The 21,103-nt window shown below is 47.4% G+C and overlaps 2 protein-coding genes across 3 annotated transcripts in view; one reads left to right on the top strand and one right to left on the bottom strand.

Moving 5' to 3' along the window:
• The window catches only part of NCAPD3 (non-SMC condensin II complex, subunit D3), a 69,862-nt gene extending 63,094 nt beyond the window's left edge, over positions 1-6,768 (top strand). Inside the window, exons 30-35 of one of the 2 annotated variants that reach the window (XM_011997200.1) lie at positions 652-818; positions 1,071-1,210; positions 2,129-2,206; positions 5,823-5,897; positions 5,986-6,043; positions 6,130-6,768. In XM_011997200.1, coding sequence (XP_011852590.1) covers positions 652-818; positions 1,071-1,210; positions 2,129-2,206; positions 5,823-5,897; positions 5,986-6,043; positions 6,130-6,238 — 627 coding nt within the window. In that variant the 3' untranslated portion in view covers positions 6,239-6,768. The remainder of the gene's footprint in view (positions 1-651; positions 819-1,070; positions 1,211-2,128; positions 2,207-5,822; positions 5,898-5,985; positions 6,044-6,129) is intronic. The other variant, XM_011997201.1, reaches the window with a different exon arrangement.
• Positions 6,769-7,446: 678 nt separating this feature from the next.
• The window catches only part of JAM3 (junctional adhesion molecule 3), a 24,284-nt gene continuing 10,627 nt past the window's right edge, over positions 7,447-21,103 (bottom strand). Inside the window, exons 3-10 of the mRNA XM_011997199.1 lie at positions 19,196-19,261; positions 18,298-18,411; positions 14,695-14,847; positions 14,067-14,269; positions 13,022-13,121; positions 10,455-10,584; positions 10,313-10,367; positions 7,447-10,011 (exon numbers count right to left, since the gene is read on the bottom strand). Coding sequence (XP_011852589.1) covers positions 9,976-10,011; positions 10,313-10,367; positions 10,455-10,584; positions 13,022-13,121; positions 14,067-14,269; positions 14,695-14,847; positions 18,298-18,411; positions 19,196-19,261 — 857 coding nt within the window. The 3' untranslated portion in view covers positions 7,447-9,975. The remainder of the gene's footprint in view (positions 10,012-10,312; positions 10,368-10,454; positions 10,585-13,021; positions 13,122-14,066; positions 14,270-14,694; positions 14,848-18,297; positions 18,412-19,195; positions 19,262-21,103) is intronic.

Here is a 21,103-nt window from a genome sequence, read left to right as displayed (position 1 = left end):
AGATGGGGTGCGTACGTCCATCAGTGGATCAGTGGATGAGTGGTAAAGCAGATGGGGTGCGTACGTCCATCAGTGGATGAGTGGGTAAAGCAGATGGGGTGCGTACGTAAAATGCAGCACTTTTCATCTATAAAAAGGGAGATCTTGTCATCTGCTGCAACGTGGATGATTGTAGAAGACATTATATTAAGTGAAATAAGCCAAACACAGAAAAACAAAGATCGTATGTTCTCATTCATATATGTGAACCAAAAAAGTGGATCTCTGGGAGTTAAGAGAGTGGATTTTTGGTGGTTACCAGAGGCTGGGAAGGGGTGGGAGAAGGGGGATGAAGAGAAGTTGGTTAATGGGTACCAAAATACAGTTAGATAGAAGAAATAAATTCTAGTATTCAGTACAGTGGAGATATTATAGTTTAACAATTTACTGTATATTTCAAAGTAGATAGAAGAATTGGAATGCTCCCAACACAAAGAAAAGATACTCATGTTTGAGGTGATAGAGATCCCAATTACCCTGATTTGATCATTACATTGTACACATGTATCAAAATCGCACATGGACCCCCTAAAACATGTACAACTATCATATATCAATTTTTAAAAACGTAAAAAGTATTAGAAGGTTCATACTCTTTATCTTCTCTGCCAGGTTGCTCCGTGTTTAGAAACAGCACCAGGTCCTGCTGGCCACGAAAACCGCGCCCTGTCACCTGCCGTGAGCCAGCCCTGCACACACAGGGCAAGTGCTGGCCACGCACCGGTGTCATCTCCTGCACCTGAAACTGGGCCGTTGCAGAGGCTGCTGCCCAAAGCCAGGTAAAGAGCCCCTGGAGGCCACATCAGGGCTGGTTCTCTGGGGCGATGTTCTCAGAGGCGTCCCCACCCCTCCCAGCAAGCATGGGCAGGACAGGCACTGTCATTGTCTGGCCTGCCACCCCCTCCGCACTCTGCCCTGGGAGGTTTGAGTGAGTCTGGGTGAGGGATGCGCCAGAGAGGAGGCACGTGGGGACGGGGTGCAGCACTGTCACCTGTGCAGTGAGAAAGTCGGCACGTGGCTGTTCTCCACAGACCCATGTCCCTGAGCACCATTGCAATCCTGAATTCTGTCAAGAAAGCTGTGGAGTCAAAGAGCAGGCATCGGAGTCGGAGCTTAGGAGTGCGGCCTTTCACTTTAAATTCTGGAAGCCCAGAGAAAACCTGCAGTCAGGGTAAGCCAGACATAGCAGAGCATTTACAGATCAAGACACAGAACACGACTACTTCTCATTCCTTTCAAACGGTTCGTTTTCCTATCTTTAAAACAAGTCACATTAATTGGGCTTTTAGGATCATGGGTAATAAAACAGTGCATATTTATTCTAGGAGATGTGGAAAATAGAGTGAAAGATGAAACTTACCCATAGCAGTGAGGATTCCTTCCTCCAGCCATTCTGTTCCTCTTGCACACCCGCGTTTTGTTTCTGGGATTGTGATCTGTGCGTGTGTTTTATGACCTGTTTCCCTGCACACCCGCGTTTTGTTTCTGGGATTGTGGTCTGTGCGTGTGTTTTATGACCTGTTTCCCTGCACACCGTGTTTTGTTTCTGGGATTGTGGTCTGTGTGTGTTTTATGACCTGTTTCGCTGCACACACAAGTCAGATGTAGCTTCCGTGAACGTTTCTTTCAAACCTTCGCTTCCAGTGGCTTTACAGCTTTGTGTCTGTGCAAATAACTTATTCATCACTATCCTGTTCTTTGAAATGTTGATTTTCAGTTTTTTCATGTAAATACTGGCACAGTGAACATCCTTGTACATACAGCCTTGTATGTATGTGATCCGTGGGATTAATTTGCAGCGGCCAAAGGCCACGGATATTTTAAAACGTTGGCTAGTGTCAAACTGTCCTCTCTCACTCGTGCCAAGTTAGACTCTTTTATTTTTTTGAATCCTAATGAGAATGGACATTTTTTCTCATGTGTATCATTTATTTGTATTTCTTCCTGAATTGCCTCTTTATAAGAAAATTTTAAATACTAGCAGTTTTAACTTGATGTCTTGCAGGTATGTTTTCTCATTTGGTGGTTTTGGTTTCATTATTGTTTGGGGGTATTTCTGGACAGCTACAACTTTTCTGTTCTATCCTAGTGTCTTCATACAGTTTGGAGCAAGAGTCAAACGGCACGATTGAGCCTGTGACCAAGCGGGCCATCAGCACCCCCGAGAGTGAGTAACCGATGGGAACACGCGGGCTTCTCCTCAGTCTCTCCTGCGGTCGCCATGTGTTTGCTAGACTTGTAGTAAAACTCCTTTCAGTGCAGGGTAGTCCTGGTGGTCAAAACCGTGAGTGCATTGCTGAGGCGGAATGTTTCACAGGGACCACGGTAGCTTGATCCATGAGCACTGACCCAGTGTGGTGTTCCACTGTTGTTACAGTCAGTCAGTCAAACACCACAGTGGCCTGCGGGCCTCCGTGGGGCAGACAGTGCCGTTGAGGCAGAGGTAGGTCGGGTGACTGACCCAGTGGTCTGTTCTGGAGGCGGCCCTCAGTGCCTCCGGGCTGTCCGGGTGCACTGGGCGCTGCTGGGTGGGCCTGCTCCCGGGGCGGGCAGACGTCAGCACCAGCAGGTACCACGTATGTTCTGCAACTGCCGAGACCAGAGACCCGAGGATCTGCTCGGAGCCTGTGTCTCATTCCCCTCCGTGTTTTTTCCTACTGTCTGTTCTTTTCCTTTTATTTCAAAACAGGTGAGTTAGGAGAGTCGAGTCTTCTTTTCCTGTTATCTTGTTTGATAGCTTCATGTCGTCTCAAACCTCATAAAACCATTGTTCTGAGAAAGCTCTTACAGGAAGAAACGCTTCCTGTCCCAGGTCTGCGGAGTGGTGGCCAGGCCCTGCCTGCGTGTCCTGCGTGCCCCTCGCTCTGCGCCCACCTGTGCACGGTGCCCTCGGCAAGCTGCATCCAGCCCCACTCGTCTTGGCCGTTCCACTCCTCACTGTTTCCACAGGGCCCCCCACAGTGCCTGGAACCTGGGAGGTGTCAGAGGTCTCCTGCGGGAGATTTCTGGGAGGGCATAGCTGGGTGCTGAGCCCAGGCCTTCTGATCCCACCTCTCGTGCCCCTTCTCCAGCCTGTCTCCTGCTCCTGACTGCAGCAGGGGAGCTGAGAGTGTGCTAAGGTGCCCTTCCTGGTAACGGAGCAGCAAGGTGTCATGCCGTGCGTTTAGTCGCCACTGCAGTCAGCTCACGTGTATGGAGCACCTGCTGTATTCTGGCTACTTGCTTATTTGGTTCTGTCACACTGATGCTGTGATCTCTTAGAATAGTTAACAGGTTAGAGATAATTTTCATCCAGGTCCCCCTTTGAAGGGAATTTATCCCACCCCCACCCTCAGACGACAACTGGATCATGATGGCATTTGTCATTAAAGGCAGTGGGTAATTTGGGATCCTGCGTTGTGGACAGGTGCGATGTTCTGTGTGTAGAGCTTGCTGTGTGTTCGATGTTCCTGGCTCAGGAGCGCCAAGAGCTTCTATTTTGGCAGTGAGGTGCCATATGCTGAAGCAACGGGGAGAATGCATCTCATTTGAGTTGTGCTCATCCTGTGAGTCCCTGATGTCAGTGTTGGGTTGGTTTCCTAGCAGCCCATGTTCCTCCACAGTGCAGCCTGGCGTGGAGTGTGCATGCTGCCCTCATTTGCCTGTGTGGAGCCAGGCTTCGTGCTGGAAATCGGGCGCCCCGGTGTCATTGAGTTGGTAGAGTACTTGTTCTTGCTCCAGGCTCTTGGACATAATATTCCTGTTGATGCAGTCTCTGGCTATCTCTCTTTATACTGAACCAGGAAGAGGTGCTTGGAGGTCTCCTATTAGCTTTCCTTCCTGGGAGGATTGTTAGATAGCTTAAAAGCACTCAGTCCTGTTTTCTCTGTGGTTTATACGTCCAGATTCTTTTGGCAACTTTTAGTTCAGAAGGGGGTGACTGTCAGGAAATGTCTCAACTCTTCAAAGCTGGTAGGAAAGACGCCGCCCAGTTCGGCACTGTGGTGCACCAGTTCAAAGTGGTTTTGCTAAATGGAAATGAAAATTACTCATTTTTCAGAGCTAGGATTTTAACTGAAAATCTGTGGGGTTTTAGCAAGTCCCTCTTACTTTATCATTCGGGTGGCACAGACACTGCTGCCTTTGATTCTACGCACAGTGCATGGGGGATGTCAGAGCCCCCACACCCGTGCTTCTGTAAAGATGGGAGACTAATTTCCTGGAGCACATATGGGCTTCCAAACAGGAAGAGCGGCGTGTGTGTGAGGAAGGGAATTTGTGAGGAAGGGAATTTGTGAGGGAGGGAATTTCACCTGACGGTACAAGGAGAGACTTTCACAGAAACAGAAGAAGCAGATCTAGCAGTGATGAGGATAGAATTCTCTGCCATTGTCTGTTAATGACACTCAAGTAGCCATCAGGTACACTGCAGTGCGCTGATGAGCTTTAAAATGTAAATGGGAAGACGGTCTGTACTGAAGACACCGTGTGGAGAACGGGGAGAGCTCTGAAGCTGCCTCCTCGCGTGTCTTGCAGAAAGGCAGCGGGTTCGGTGGCATCAGCAAGCAGCCGCCCAGCCCGTGCTGTTCCTGGGAGTGTGCTGGTGGCAGCTTATGCACCGAGTACAGCACCACCCGGGCCCCCAAGACCGGGTGGCGTGTGTAGACAGATGGGGCGGAGGGGCAGAGGAGCATGATGTGCAGACAGGGCCTGCTGAGGAAGGGATGCAGGAGGGTGGACGTGTGTGGGCACGTGCACCTCAGCATAACAGCTAAGTCTGTAAAGGCAGCTTGGGACCAGCTGAGACTGAGGGTGCACTTTAGGCTCTCCTAGGAACACAGCCATCGAGGTGTCTTAAAGCAGGGCAGTAAATTTACCAGCTTCTTGATTAAACATAACTCCAGTGACGCAGGGAGGATACTACTGATAAATGACAGTGGCCGCTAACATCTCTTGAGCACGCCCTTGCAGCCAGCGCCATGCTAAGCACTCGGTGTAGATAACCTCCTGTCGTCCTGGGCACCATGCTAAGCACTCGGTGAAGGTAACCTCATGTCGTCCTGGCAGCCCCCCAGTGAGGTAGCTGTTTTTATACCCACGTAAGAGATGCAGAAACCTGAGGGTCTCAGAGCAGCTCACACAGCTGGTAAGACACCGAGCCAGAATTCACACCCAAGCTGCGGTGGAGTCTGCTCGTAAACGGTGTTCACCTGTTCCTGAGGGCAAACTGGAGGGGGGTAGGTGCCATGAAAAATCAAGGGCGAGGGGTGAGGCGGACTGAGCCGCTCCCAGTGCGGCACGACAGGAGAGGATGACGTGGCGACCGGAGGTAGAAGGGACAGGCCTTGGCTGCTGATTCCATGTGGAGGAGCTGCTCACGGTGCCACATTTCCAGCTTGCACGGTCCATTCACTGGCTGGACACTAACAGGCACGCGTGGAGGTGCAGAGGCAAGGAGTTAATTGTCCTCGGGGAATCTGGGTGAGCCACCGTAGGAAGCGTAGTGAGTGGGACAGCGCGGTCACTGGGACAGGGGTGATCATGGGAGATGGGGTGGGAGGGAAGCCAGAGGCGTGAACAGTGAGGCCCAGGGGCCAGCCGAGTGCCTAAGGAGGGCTGCGGTCAGAGAGACGGAAAGGAGCGTCCCCAGGAGGGGCCCTCATCCCTGCCAGGACCTGGGACAGGGTCCAGTGGAGGTCTGAGGGCCGCCACTGGGACGCCGATGTGGACACCGTGCCTACGTCACACACACAACGGGAGCCGCCCCCTCTGCCTTCGCTCAGTGGTGTCTCCCCTTTATGCAGAGAGCATCAATGATGTCACGTTTGGAGCAGGGGTCAGTTACATCGGGACACCACGGACTCCTTCATCAGCCAAAGGCAAGTTCTTGGTTTGCTTCTGGGCTGATATATGCGCTGCCTTTGAGGTTCTGGGAAAACTGAATTTGTTTGTTTAAATCCCTTTTAGAGAAAATTTCCAGGAGTCAAGGAAATGACATCTTATGTTTATCATTGCCTGATAAACCGTAAGTTTAGCAGTGTTCCTTTTGAGGTGGATTTTTTTTCAGGGTTTTTCCGAGTTCCAGAATGACTGCGTATGTCCTTTCCCTAGGCCCCCACAGCCTCAGCAGTGGAATGTGAGGTCTCCAGCCAGGAATAAAGACACTCCAGCCTGCAGCAGGAGGTCCCTGCGAAAGACCCCCCTGAAAACAGCCAACTAAAGAGCGCATCCCCCCCAGTGTCCGGGCAGGCAGGAGCCCCTGAGGAAGCCGTCTCGTGTCCTCCGCGTGGACAGGCAGCTGGATCACGTCCCGCAGTCCTTGGGCAGCGCTTTGCCGTGGAACACGAGAGCTCCTCCTCAGGGGCCTGGCACGCACCTGCATTTAGCCGGCCAGCCCTTTCTATGCTGTATGATGTATATGGTTAAACACTGTAAAATAGAGATGTGCCAAATTTAGATCTTCTTACCCTAAGCCTAATCTATTTAATAGTATAACTTTATTCCATTTGAAAGTGTCAAGCCCATGCAGATAAGCTATAATCTGGTCTTTAAGGAACACAACTTTAAAAACTTCAGCTTTCTTTTATATAAATCAAGCCTCTGTTAACTTGTTTGAATTCCTTATAGTACATATTTTCCCATCTGTAATGACAAAATATTGATTGTAATATTTTTTCTATTATTTATAATTGCAAATTTTTAAAATATACAGCTTTCTAAAAGTAATAAAGGTTTAGGATAAATACAGCCTTCCAGTAAATAGAATGTTTCTGTTTTTAGAACAGAGCTCTTACTGGTAATCATTTTAATTCTACATAAAGCATGTTAGAGGAATGAAACCAAATCTTTCCTATTAGAAAAAAAATGATTGTCTTGAGGGGCAGTTGATCTGTGCCCATGCAGAGGCCATGTGCTTTCTATAACAGACATAAACAGCATCGCTGCTTGTGAAAAAATAGCTTTGCGGCCTTCCCCAGAGCAGCACTGATGCCGATTTGTGCAGCCCTCTGCTAAGGGCTGCTCCCATGATGGGGGAACGGCTTGAGTCTCTTCTGTTCACTCTGTTGGGTAAACTTAACGATATTTTTGTTCAAGAATATCCAAAAAGAAATGCAGTTGGCTTGTTTTTTAATCCCAGTATTACAAAAGCAAAAGTACAAAGTGATTATGTGCGTTGGTTGGTTTGGGGGATGGATGGGATGCCACTGAGCTCTGCCCCTGCTATCCTAAGTGGGAACTGCAACGCAGGTGGACTCGGTGGTGGAGAGGCGCAGCACTGCTCTGGAGCACACAGGCTGACCTCCTGCCCAGGCACTGACTCCCCTGGTGGATGGGTGACAGCATTTTTAGTGCGCGTGCCTAACCACTGAAATGCTAGGAAGAAGAGACAAACACAAGAGCAAACAAGAAAGAATGAAGCAATGTTTGGGTTTTTTTTGAAGCTTTTATAAATGAGGTTAAACAAATACCAAATTACAGGTGTGTTAGTACAAGTCTGTAATATCTATGTACAGCAACATCCATCCAAAGGCAGAATCACAGCCTCGTATCGGCCTCGAGTCTTGAGTCACATTCGTATCTTAAAATACACGAGTGTACCTTTTCTGTCTAGTCTGTTATAGGCAACTACTTCCCAGACTCCACTTTCACTTCTCTCTACTTTGTCCGACCTGGTTCCCATGGCACTAGTGTGGAAGGTTTTAGGGTGTAAGAAGAGGGGGCAATAGGCTACCCTATCACTATGACAACCAAGAAAGAGGCTGGAGCGTCATTCCCCAACGCGGAGGGTGGGGAGCCATCCCTCTACCACGGTGGCAATGATGGAGGGAACTCGCATGCTCAGTATCCAGGATGCCATGCAGAAGACACCAAGGAGCACTGAGCCCCTCCTGGAGCATTTCCTGCCTCTGCCAGGCGGCCTGCAGCTAAGTGTTTCACGTAACTGAAAAAAGTCAACACAGTCTCATGTATGCAATTAAACAAAAGCTGTCAAAGTATAAAAAACTCAAGACACTGGAAGCTGAAAGCCAAGATGACTAGTGAGAGCCACTCTTCAGGCACACAGTGGAGTGCTCCTCCTGAGCAGCTCCTTGCTTCAGAGCACTTCAGTCCTGAATCCAGCACGGCAGGGCGTATGAGGCTGAGAACACGGGCTTCTGAGCGATGTTTCTAATGCCCCCCCACAAATGGGAGCAGTGTCTCCGGCAGATGAAAAATTTAAAGTCAAAAATTAGAAAACTGCTTTTGATTCAGGCATTTCACTTTCCTCCCCGCCAGGCCTTTCACCTGGCTGCTCCACCTGACATTCTTCAAAAGGCTGGACTGGCTGCCACTCCATAATGGTTTGTTTTGAAATGAGACAGAACCTGTGGCGTCTGGGTGCTTTCTCTGTGGCAAAGAGGAACAGTGGGATCCACGTTCTTTTAAAAATATTATTGTACTTGACAGACTTGATTTCACAATTGCCTTTGGCCTTAGACAGTCTTAACAAATAATTAAACAAACTTAAAAAAAAAATAGCAGTGGGGGCTCTGTTTTGTGAGCCATCCATAACCAAAAAGGTCTGTTATGGGAGCCCACAGTTGGGACACAACGTGGAAGACACCAGTGTCCCTGGAGTGCCCACCTTAGAGCTGTGCTGGATGAAGCAAGGGCCATGTGAGTCAAGCTCACTGGGACACAGCCACTGCCAGGGCCCAACGATGGCGGGGCCCCCTGGCAGATAGCGAGGCAACACTGAGCTAGAGCGGGGGCGCCTGGGGCAACCCCAGGAGCTGACTGGCGTCTGTCTGTACATCTGAGGACTTCTGGGTGGCCTCTGGGTACAGACTGTCCTAGTCATCTCAGGAAGAGGCAGTTCAAAGCTAACCTGAGAGGTTTCTTTTGAAGAGATGCAAACTGATTTTAACATTGCTCAGCTGGAATTTTTAAAGGTTTCCTAAGCAACTACGGTCTGACGTGTAGACCGCAAAAGTTCCCTTGTGAAAAAGGCTAAAACTTGTGCAAGAAAAGGAACGTCGCAGTAAGCTTCCATGAGAGGATTCCTTGGGTAAAATACTCAATTATTGATATTTTCCAATTTAACACTAGTAGCTTGGAACTTCTACCTTAAGCTGAACTTTTTTTAAAAAAATAGGTTATTTAACATTGTATGACAATATATTTACAGTTTAAATAGAAATTTCAATAATCAAAATACATCCTTAGCAAAAATTTAGATGCAAAATTTTATAAAATAAGACCCATAGAAAAGCATATTTCAGTACCATTTCAGACTCAGCCTAAGACGAAGGTTTTCCTTAAATCCTGACGCCCTGTTGGACAAGCAGGGTTCCTCAGGCAAGATCCCTCTTCCAGCAACCAATCTGCCTCCCTGACTTCGGTGGTTTCTACAAAATGCTGATCCGAAAGGCTTCTCCACAGTGGACACTGCGACACCGATCAGCAGAGCCTCTGAGAAGAGGCTGCAGTGGTGTCTGCGGCCGATGAAGAGGCTGCTGCATACAAAGCCTGTTCTGGGTGCCCGCCGGGATGCGCTGCTGGTGCTGCACGGCCCCTCGCCGGCTCACAGGGTGCTGTCCTGGCTGCTGAACGACCAGTGGTAAACACGCTGGCTTCACAGGGCCCAGCACAGGGGCACTGACGTGAGCAAGCTTTAAGATCACCCTAATACTCGTGTGGGAATCAGGCCAGAAACAGATTGGGAACCCAACTCGGTGAACGCACCCAGTTTCTCTTCCTTGTGGTCGTATTTACTGGGTCCATCTTGAGGAAAATTCTTTTATTCATGTGGCTTGTTAGAGTAAGAAGAGTAGTGGTCAACTTTGGCCAAAACAAAAAGCTTCTGAATGAGTGTCTAGCTCTGTCCAAGTGCATCAGCTCTCGCTGCCTCGACAGGAGTTTCTAGTAGAGGTATGTGCATGTGCGCTCTGTGCGCTCTCAGCCACACTGCGGGTCTCAGATCACAAACGATGACTTGTGTCTGAAGTCGCCCTGCAAAGCCAACACACAGTTAAAGCCATCAAGGGGCCTGGTGGCAAGAAGGGAAAAACACTGAGTAAGTCTAACATGGGCTAAATACAAATCAAATAATCATTCTTAAAAAGTACCATCACTAGCGCCTGCAAAGCACAAATCCCATTAGTATGTGTGTGTGTGACTGTGAAGGGGCCGAGGAGCTCAGGAGCTGCACAATCACTCAGGAATCTTCCTAGGAGACCTGTGTGGTTTCCAAGGAGGAATGTTGTTTTCCCTGCTGGGTACACCTAGATTTCCAGGTTTACTAAATGATTACCTCCTCGTCAGTGCGGATGTAGTTGACTCCATCTGGTTTCCCTGGGTTCTTGTAACTGTGAGGAGAAGAGAGCAGTTTAGTAACAGGGTTGTTACATGATCGCCAGCTTGAACTTCCCTTTTTTCACATAAGGCAGGCTCACCTTTCTCCATCCTGTTTATTGTTGATGAAGTAGCCACGTCTGTATGCACAGCAGATGCCCAACGTGATCAGGGCCAGTACAGCAAGGACAACCAGAACCCCCCCAATAATTCCGCCAATGTTCAGGTCATCTGAAGAAAGGGAAAGCCATGATACACACTATCTGTTCTTTAAAAAGGCCCTGACCCTGCTGTGCCTCCTTCCTTCACCCCAAACCCACTTGCCTCCTGCCCCCTCACGCCTACCCCAGCTAGAAGAGAGAACTTAATCTTTCTAGCCTAGAACATATAGGACACCATAACTCCTAACTTCACATGTGAAAAGTACTGAGACTTCTACAGCTGAAATGCAGTTACACTGAAAACTGTATTCAAGTGGGCTTGGCACTGTAGGCTTAAAAATCCTCTGGCTGGATGCCTGAGATTACTTATGGGGGAGATGGTTATGAGGACAAGATTAGGAGCCAGGATCCCAAGGAAGAAAAGAATCCCTAATTTCCAGGGCCTCTCTGTTGTGGACTGCTGTGGGGAAGAAAGTTAGTTTCAAGTCTTACTTAAAAGTAAAGAATCCTAGATAAGAACTAGAGCTCTGCCTCTGCTGGCTGCCTGACCTCCGATCTATACGCCTCTGAAAGGAGACCCCTGGAACCCTTTCTCACGTCTGTACACTCAGCAAAGGCACTGGGTCACCTTCACATGGGGCTCTGGCAGTTGCTTCCTTCAAGCAAGCAACACATGGAAAACTGCAGGGAATTTATCAACAAGAGCCAAGTAACTTGGAAGTTTTAAAAAATCTTTATCCTAGTGTATTGGTTCTCAAATATGAATGTACACTTAAAAATCAATTTGCAGGCTGGGCGCAGTGGCTCACGCCTGTAATCCCAGCACTTTGGGAGGCCGAGGTGGGCGGATCACGAGGTCAGGAGATCGAGACCATCATGGCTAACACGGTGAAACCCCGTCTCTACTAAAAATACAAAAAATTAGCCGGGCGTGGTGGCGGGCAGGCGCCTGTAGTCCCAGCTACACGGGAGGCTGAGGCAGGAGAATGGTGTGAACCCGGGAGGCAGAGCTTGCAGTGAGCCAAGATTGTGATTTTTTTTTTTTTTTTTTTTGAGACAGAGTCTTGCTCCGTCGCCCAGGCTGGTGTGCAGTGGCGCAACCTCTGCCTCCTGGATTCAAGGGATTCTCCTGCCTCAGCCTCCCAAGTTACTGGGATTACAGGCGCCTGCCACCACACCAGGCTAATTTTTGTATTTTTAGTAGAGACAGAGTTTTGCCATGTTGGCTAGGCTGGTCTCGAACTCCTGACCTCAGGTGATCCACCTGCCTCAGCGTACCAAAGTGCTAGGATTATAGGTGTGAGCCACTGCGCCTGGCCATGCAATTTTGATATTAAAATGTCAATTCCCAAGTTTCATCAATAAAAAGTCAATAGGCTAAAATAGGTCTGGGGCAAAACTGTAGGAGAAAACAACCTGAAAGCAGAGCTTCTCAAATGTGACAAACAAGAAGAATCATTCGGAATGCTTGTCTTACACACAGATTTCTAGCATATGTCTGAGGTGGGCTCGAATCTGTATGTGAAACAGTGGTCCCAAATGGTTATCACCAGGCAGTTTTGGAAAATGCTGCTCTGAGGGTAGCTCCAAATAGGGAGGAGGAAGAGATTAAAAAAACGCTCCTGGCTAGGCACAGTGGCTCATGCCTGTTAATCCCAGCACTTGGGGAGGCTGAGGCGGGAGGACTGCTTGAGGCCAAGAGTTTGAGACCAGCCTGGGCAACAGTGAGACCCTGTATTTACAAAAAACAAAATTAGCTGAGCTTGGTGGTGTGTGTCTGTTGTCCCAGCTGCCCAGGAGATGGAGATGGGAGGATGGCTTGAAATCTGGGTTTGAGGATGCAGTGACCTGTGATTACACCACTGCACTCCAGCCTGGGCAACAAAGCAAGACCCTGTCTCTCTCTCTCTTTTTTAGGGGGGACGGAGTCTCACTCTGTTGCCCAGGCTGGAGTGGTTTTGTTGCTGCTGCTGCTGTTTTAAGGGGAAAAAAAAAAAAAAAAAAAAAAACCTCCCCAAGTGATTTGGACACATCCTATCTGCCCCCATCCTCCTCTCAATAACCCTCTTTTAGGGGAACAAGAGCCCTGAGATAATATTACTCTAAGGGCTAAAGCTTTGTCTGCAGGTAAAATTACTAGGGCTAAAACTCAGTTTTCTACAAAATGGTTGTAACTGGATAAATTTCTGCAGACCTGACGCCACCTTACATTTTAATAATTCTATCAATTACCAAAGAATGGAGTTTACTAAACTCGCAGTGAAAGTTACAAGGCCGGCCACGTTCCCAATACCCGCAGGTCCCCGAAGGTTTTGTTTTGAGGACCTGCTTATCTGGACTTGGTTTTCTCAACCTTCCCTTCATTATCCAGTGGGTGCTGGTGGATCTAGTCGGCTCCAGAAGAAAGCTAACCCATGGCAGAAGAGTTCTCTAAGCTGATGGTATAATACTAAATGTTCTATTCACTTCCCAGTCTTGTGATGAAACCTTTTCAAAAAAGAACTCACAGACTTCCATCTCCTGCTCCTCACACCTGGCTGAGCCTGCGTCATTGGAAGCAATGCAGTAGTACTGCCCAGAGTCGTCCTTGTGAACAGCAGTGAACACCTGTTTCAGGGAATGACAAGTAAATAACTGGACCAATCATGGGGCCGACTTCTGAGAGCACATCCAGCTGGGTGCAGAACTAGGTCGACACCTGCTCGCTTGCTTTCAGCTTCCCCGTGGCTTCCCCAGCACTGCATGTTCCTCCCTGACCCAGTCCCGGACACCTGCCTGAGAGCTCCCCAGCAACCAATCCCCTTGGGACTGGAAGCACCAAAGCCCGGCAACATCCAAAATGTGAGGTGGAGCCTTGCTTTTCTTCTGGTAAAGGGGCTCTTCAATGATGACTGCTCCTTGGGCAACATTTTGGCAAAATGAACAGAGGACCCTACTACGATCTGTCTGATGACTACGTGGAGTTGGATGGTCCACAGACCAGAAGGGACCTCCCAGGAGAGAACTCCATGCACAGTAAAGCCTGGTGTGGTTTGTACTTTGTCCTCTAGTGCATGACCAATCTGTTTTCTCTCCTCCCCCACCTCCCACCACCACCGCTGGGTTATGTTGAAACAAATTCCAAACACCTTTTATCCATAAATACTTCAGTATCTCTAGAAGACTGTAAAAAATCGTAACCACAATACCTTTATCATGCCTAAATTAATTAATAATTGCTTAATAGATCATCAAATACCTGCTAGTAATAGAATTTCCCCGACTGTCTAATGACTTTTACAGTTAATTATCCGATCAGGGCCCTAGTAACGTTTGCTTAATATCCCTCCTTCAGTCTCAATCTACGGTTTCTTTCTCTTACCCCCTAAGAATGTACTTGTTTATAAAAGGAAGAAGGGTCATTTTTCCTGTAGAATCCCTAACAGTCTAGATTTTTAGCACCTGTTTTATCAAGAAGTTTCAGTATCTCTCCTAATAATTATTATTTTCACAATAAGCATCTCTTGCCCCAACAAAGACATCTCCATTCTCACCTCTTAGAAGAGATCTTACCAGAGTGCCTGTTTCAGAGTTTAAGTGGAAAGAAGAATTGCGAAATCTGGGATTGGCTCTGGAATCCGTGGGCAGTGGCACATCATTGCGATACCAGCTGTAGTGAGGCCGGGGGTGGCCCTCACTCTCCTGGCAGTACAGCGTTGCCATCTTGCCTACTGGTACAGCCTTCGGCACTCTACAGACAGGGGTCACTGGCTTCACTGTAGGAAAAGAAGGGGGTGGTGGTGAAGATCTCAGCAACAGGGCTCTATTCTTATTAAAGCCCACAAGAAATCAGCTCCAAAGACAAGAAAGCCAGTTCGGGTTCCTGCGCCACTGCTGCTCCCAGGATCACAACTGCAGACTGACAAGCCGCCACTGCCTCCCACCCTCCTGTATGTTAAAGTGCCTTCTCTAGCTGGTGGAAGGAGTGACAGGAACTTCACTTCCCTTCTCACCCTCTACCCCCAACTCAGGCAGTCTCGGCTCTCAACAGTTCTCCCCTCCCTAAGCCATGTGAAGCCCTCAGGGACACAGTTCTGGAAGGAAAGAAACCAAGACACTACCTGATCTCATGCATCCTACGGCTACAGACTCGTGAGGCCTGAAAATGGCGGCAATGTCTCATCTTCGCACGAGCTCCTACCTTGCACAGTTAACTCGATTACAATCTCATCAATTTCCTTGCGGTCATTTCGAGCCACCACCTCGCAGCGATAGAGGGCCGAGTCTCTCCGTGTCACGTTCCAGATCTTCAGGGACGTCTTCCCCAGTATTTCTGCACGACCTGCCAAGTCTCCTACAGAAAAGACATGAGGCACTAAAAAAACTCTTTAAAGAAATCAGCCACTTGAAGAGGGTGGTTTCTGGGGCCAGCACTGGATGCCACAGCAAGGAAGACTGCAGATCCATTTTTATTTTTATTCCGGAGTACAGAAGTGAACTCTCTAAGGACAGGAACCATGACCTATTCCTACCTGTAACCTAAACACCAAAAATTGTTCCTGGTGTGCAAGACGCACTCATTACCATGTGTCTCTGTCATTAAAGCCAGGAACTTCACCTCCTCCTCCTCATTTCCAGGAAGGACTGCCCATGAATAGAAAAAAAACACCACTAGAAAAACAACCAATGTTCCATAAATGATGCTGAGATAACTTGATATCCACTTGCAAACACATCAAGTTGAACCTCTCTCTCACTCCATATACATAGGAGTTACAACTGTAAAACTCTTAGAAAAATGCATAAGCATAAATCCCTCATGACCTTGGACTGGGCAGTGGTTTCTTAGATATGACACCAAAAGCACAAGCACACATTAAAAACAGTTATGCCAGACTTCATCAAAATGCAAAGGACAAAGGCAGGTGAAAACACAGTCCACCTAATGGGAGAAACATCTGCAAATCATCCATCCAGCCTAGCATCCAGAATAAAGAAAGAATTTACACTTCAGTAATAAGCAGACAACTTAATTTAAAAACTGGACATAAGGGTAGGTGCAGTGGTGCACACATGTAGTCTCAGCTACTCAGAAGGCTAAGGTGGGAGGATTATTTGAGCCTGGGAATTCATGTCCAGCCTCTGCAATGCAGTGAGATCCTGTTTCTAGAAAAAAAAAAAATCTTTTTAAATGGACATAAATTTGAACAGACATTTCTCCAAAGAAAATACACAAATTAAGACCCTCAACATCATTAGTCACCAGAAAATGCAAATCAAATCCACAAGACGCCACTTCAGATCCACTAAGATGGTCAGAACTTAAACAGTCAGACAGTAACAAGTGTTGGTGAGGATGTGGGGAAATACACTGCTGGTAGGAATGTAAAATCGTAAAGCAGCTTTGAAAAACACTCTGTCAGTTTTTTAAAAAACTAAACATGCAACTACTATAAGACCCAGCAATTGTACTCTTGGTCATTTATCCCAGAGAAATGAAAACTTAGGTTCACACAAAAACCTGTAAACAAATATTGATAGCAGCATTATTGATAACAGCCAAAAAGTGGAAACAACCCATTTTTTTTATCCGTCAATAGAATGGATAAAATAATGTAGTATATCTACAATGGAACATTATTCAGCCATAAAAAGAAATGAAGTACTGGCACACGCTGCAACACAGATGAACCTTGAAAACATGATGCTGAGTGAAAGAAGTCGGCCACGAGAGACTACAGTTTCTATGAAGTGTCCAGAATAGGCAAATCCACAGACACACAAAGTGGAATCAGAGCTGCCAGGGATGCGGGAGGAGGACTGACTGCTGCTGGGTACGGGGTTTCTTTGTGGGATGATGAAAATGTTCTGGAATTTGATGGTGGTGATGGTTGCACAATTGTGTGAATATACTAAAAACCCCTGAATTGTATACTTTAAAAGGATGAGACCTATGCAGTATGAATTATAGCTCAAGAAAAAAAGATTTTAAACATAAGACATAATAACACTTTTCAACGCAGCAGGAAGAACCTGGAAAACAACAAATAGGGGCAGGAGTTAGGAAAACACGACACAAAAGAGTAGCAACTACTTACCACTAACCTGACAACTGCTGACAAGGACGTGAAGGGCTTGCCATAGCACACTACAAACAGCCACTAAAAGATGCTTCCGATGCAGCACAGACATTGGTATCAACATTTTCTAATAAGAACCTTTGTTATACAGCCACCCATTAGTGGAGGATTCGAACTTCTACCGTGTGAGAAAAGAGTAAATAAACCCCACCGGGGTGCTTCTGGTGCAGGCCCGCACTGAGGCGAGGCAAGAGGCCCAGTAGAGCTGCATCCTCCCCCAGTCCCTGCATTCTGTGCGGGAAAGTCTCCCCGGCCTCCCCATCCCTGTGGCTAAGAGCAAAACGTTTAATCCCCAGAAACAGAAAGTTCTTTAAATAATTTCTCACCTGGTTCCTCTGATGCTCTAAACTACATGCTTAGGGTTTAGCAGGGTCAGCCTGAGTAGCCAAAGAAAACAGATCTGTGTTCTGGGAAGAACATTTCCATCACTCCAAAACTAAGAGGCAAAGGAGGGACCTCATGTGAGTGGGAAGCAAAACTCTTCTGAGGAGACTCAGGCTCCTGACAACACTGAGAACCCAAAGCAAGACTGTGTTGCAGCTGTTTCCACAAATCCCTCAACTCTCAACTTCTCTGAGAACTCCACAGGCTCCGACCAATGCACAAGCCTGCATGTGTACCTCCTGCGGCTCCCGCCCTCCTGTCAGAAAATAGGTGTCATCCTCCTCTCCAGCCACCTGCCTGCCTCCCTCTGTGCCGCTTGGCACAGCAAGGCCCTAGCAGGCCCCCCTCGAGTCTCTTTCCCTGCCTGCACCCCAGCTTGGGCCCCCCGCCAGCCCTCTCCTGGACTCAGAAGGCCTCTGACTTGGGCCTCTGCTCTGATTGTGCCACCTCCAATCTCTTCTCTATAGCAGCCACTTCAGTCTTCTGAAACGTAGATGCAGCCATGGCGTTTCCCCTCAGATACCGCCCATGCTCGCCTGGCAGTCAGTGCAGTCTGCCTGGCCAGGCGACCTCTCCAACCCCTCTCCTCCCTCTCTCCCTGTCCATGTACCGGCAACAGTGGGGAACTTGCAGTCTTTCCCATCAGCCAGTCTGTCTGTTGCTTCTGTGTCTTCATACACAGCATTCTCTCCTGACCACCACCTCTCTCCACACCATCTTGCCTGCTAACCAGCCACCCTTCACACCGCACCCAGAGAGGCCACTTTGGGGAGCCTTCCCTGACCACCAGCCTCCCACCCAGGAGGATGTCACTTCAGGGTACCCCATGCTTTCTCCCCATCGGCAACCCCAGCACCAGGCCTGAAACACAGTGGTTGGCTCAATTTGTGCCGTGCCCTTGCTGAAACATACGGTCCTTCTCATTCACTCACTCACATCACACACGTGAGGATCGTGAGAAGATGGCCTAGGAAAATGCTCACTTTGATTCCCCAAAGAGATGGGGCTGTGAGCAGATTAAGATCCTAGCTAATGAACTGCACTTGCTGATGCTGGGTGACAGGTACAGGGAGGCTTGATATGCCACTTGCATTACTTTTGCATATGTTTGAAATTTTCCATAATTATAAATCTTAAAAAATAAAAAAATAAAAAATAAAAAACTCAGTCCTAGCTACAGACGCAGGTTACCAGTCTGAGGTAAGTTTCTGGCCAAGAGTGCACACCCAGGTCCATGGGCAGAGGAAAGGTCAACAGGCAAGACGACTACAGGATCATACCCTGAATTTTGTTGTCAAAAAACACGTATGTGGTTTGGTCATCTTGAATTTTCTTCCATTCGATCCTGGGGTCACTTGTCTGCGAATCTGTAATGATGCAAGACAGTTCCACACCTAACAAGCAAAGAAAAAAAAGAACTCAGTGAATGTGGAGTGCTTTTCGGTTCAGCTGCATCCAGACCCCGCAAGCTATCCCTAATTCAAGAGGCCTTTCATGCAGATTAAAAACCTAGCCAATTCCACACTCCAAGAGACTTTGAGAAAGGATGAGTTTTTGCCAGAAAATAAAGATAATTAGCAAGGATTTTACTACATAGTGTACCCCCTCCCTTAAACACCCTGCTTGTATATAAGAAATTTCTTGGCCAGGCGCGGTGGCTCACACCTGTAATCTTAGCACTTTGGGAGGCCGAGGAGGGCGGATCACCTGAGGTCAGGAGTTTGAGACCAGCCAGGCCAAACATGGCAAAGCCCCACACAAAAATCAGCTGGGGGTGGTGGCAGGTACCTGTAATCCCAGCTACTCAGGAGGCTGAGCAGGAGAATCGCTTCAACCCGGGAGGCAGAGGCTGCAATGAGCTGAGATTGCGCCACTGCACTCCAGTCTGGGCAACAAGGGTGAGACTCCATCTCAAAAAAAAAAAAAAAAAAAGAAAGAAATTTCTTTGTGGTGTGATCACAAAGCCAGGCAGGAGTGCGATGCCAGCTGATGGAAAACCGCACAGGGTTCCCTGCCGGCCTGCTGATGCCATGCTCCATGGGCCTGTGCACCGCAGAGCAGCCCACCTCCAACATCTCCTTGGCACACTGCAGAGACGGATGTGTCCTGAGTTGGCTGCAAGACACCAAATGTCCAGTAGATGGTGCCCATTATCCGAGGCATTTCCTTTGTACTTACTTTCAAATTCCTGTACCACTGGGGTTCGATTGCTGGATTTGAGATTTACAGCCCCTATCAGGCAGCCTGAAGGAGAAAGAAACCTAAAATCAGAGACAATGTATCTCAAACAGCAGAGAAACCTTGCACAGAGGTCAGGTTTTCCTGTCTGTGTATGCTATGGTTACTAACCACAGAGGATGGAAAAATATTCCACAATAAAGTCTCTTAGGTAAGCCAAGTTAACTGCTTTCTCTCACAAATCTGACCTTCACTGGAAGGAACCAAGGGAAAGAGAAAAGTTCTAAGAATTCCTTCTCCTTTTTAGTCCCAGAACAAAGCCCTCAGAGCTTTTTTAAAGCCTTTTGTCTAAGCATTTCCCATTGACCCTCCGACACCTCTCCCCAGACCTGCTGGGCCTTCTGCCCTTCCTCCCTCCATCCTCCCCTCTTCCCCAGGCTTCCGATGCTGCACAGGCACCCTCAGTGGCACATGATACAGTCCAGACTCTTGGGCTGGAACTCTCCCCTTCAGGGCGGCATCAACACTCTCTGGGTATGGTTATCAACCAGCTAGGAGTCCACCTTGCTGTATGAGCAACCCGGTGGTTCCAGTCCATGAAGTTTTCACCGATCTTTGTTGAAATGAGAAAAATAATAATATAACACGGTAATTTTCATGAAGCTAAGTTCATACCATTGATGAAAGCAAGATAGCTACTTGCATGGCAATCCCTTTCAAAACCAGCATCTGATTCCTTATGGGTAATCAGAAACCTGTTTTCCACAGTCTCAAAATTTCTCAACTAATCTTTGAGAGAAGATCAAGCAGGTACATAGACCACCTACAAAATATTATTCTTCAGCTGTCATGCCCCTAATAAAATATGCCGTCCCCAAAGAAGGACTTCATACAGAACACCCCTATGAAGGCCTCTGGGTCCTGGCTTATGATAACTGCTAAAGAAAATGTACAGCACAACTCTGCTCCAAGCTGCTTTAACTCCTTGCATATTGGGCAGCCTCACGCAGCCCATTCTTTTCCTTTATCTTCTTTAACGGCCCAGCTACATGGATCTTTTCTTTCTCAATAGTCAGATTTCACTAATTCTAGCAAAAGCCCTAAAGAATAATCCAATAAAGAGGGATGGAAAACAGAAGTATAATATACCTGAATTGCTATTGGTTCCTAAAACACTTCTACAAAAGGTTATAGAACAAAGAACAAGTGCAGATAATTTTATTTTGTTTGGATAACCACGGCTACTCCCTCTGGAAGCCAGAAATACATCCCATGCACGTGCAGCCCTTTCTACTTCTTCAAAATGAAAGCTCCCAGTGATGCATCACTAAAGAATGATATATGAGGCTCTGCGTCTCTACCAAGGCCACACAAGTTTCTTCTAAGGAAAGTGACCATAAACATTTCTTCAGTATGATCACCATAACTTCGATGAGACACCGACACTGGCTACAAGGGACTATGACCAGAGATCAGCTCTGGCCCAAAGACCATCAACGGACTGAGGGGTGTCACGAGAGCACTGCTCACCTGGATAATAACTGGACAACTCAATCACATCTTTTCTCTTAAGAAGTATGAAGCCAAGAGAAATAAGAAAATGGGAGAGCTTACAGTCTAGAGAAATAGAAGTACATTATAAGGAGATACAGGCTGCTTGGTCAAAATGGTGGAAAATACTAGAGTTGGTAACAACAGGTGAACTAGAGGACATAAAAGGTAAATGATGTTTAATTTTCATGAAGGCCAACTGAGATATGTATCTTTATAATAAACTTGGAAGGTAAACTAAACCAATTTGTTTCTTACAACCTCAAAGAAGCTAAATAATGGCAATTGTCACTTCTTTTATCCCTCAGCGTTATGGCAAAGAAATGAATGTTTTATACTTTTTTTTTTTTTTTTTGA

The sequence above is a fragment of the Mandrillus leucophaeus genome, unplaced genomic scaffold (assembly GCF_000951045.1).
Source record: "Mandrillus leucophaeus isolate KB7577 unplaced genomic scaffold, Mleu.le_1.0 Scaffold533, whole genome shotgun sequence".
NCBI classification, from domain to species: Eukaryota; Metazoa; Chordata; class Mammalia; order Primates; family Cercopithecidae; genus Mandrillus; species Mandrillus leucophaeus.
The sequence above is the reverse complement of the archived record's forward strand: the minus strand, read 5'-3'. Positions and strand labels throughout refer to the sequence as shown.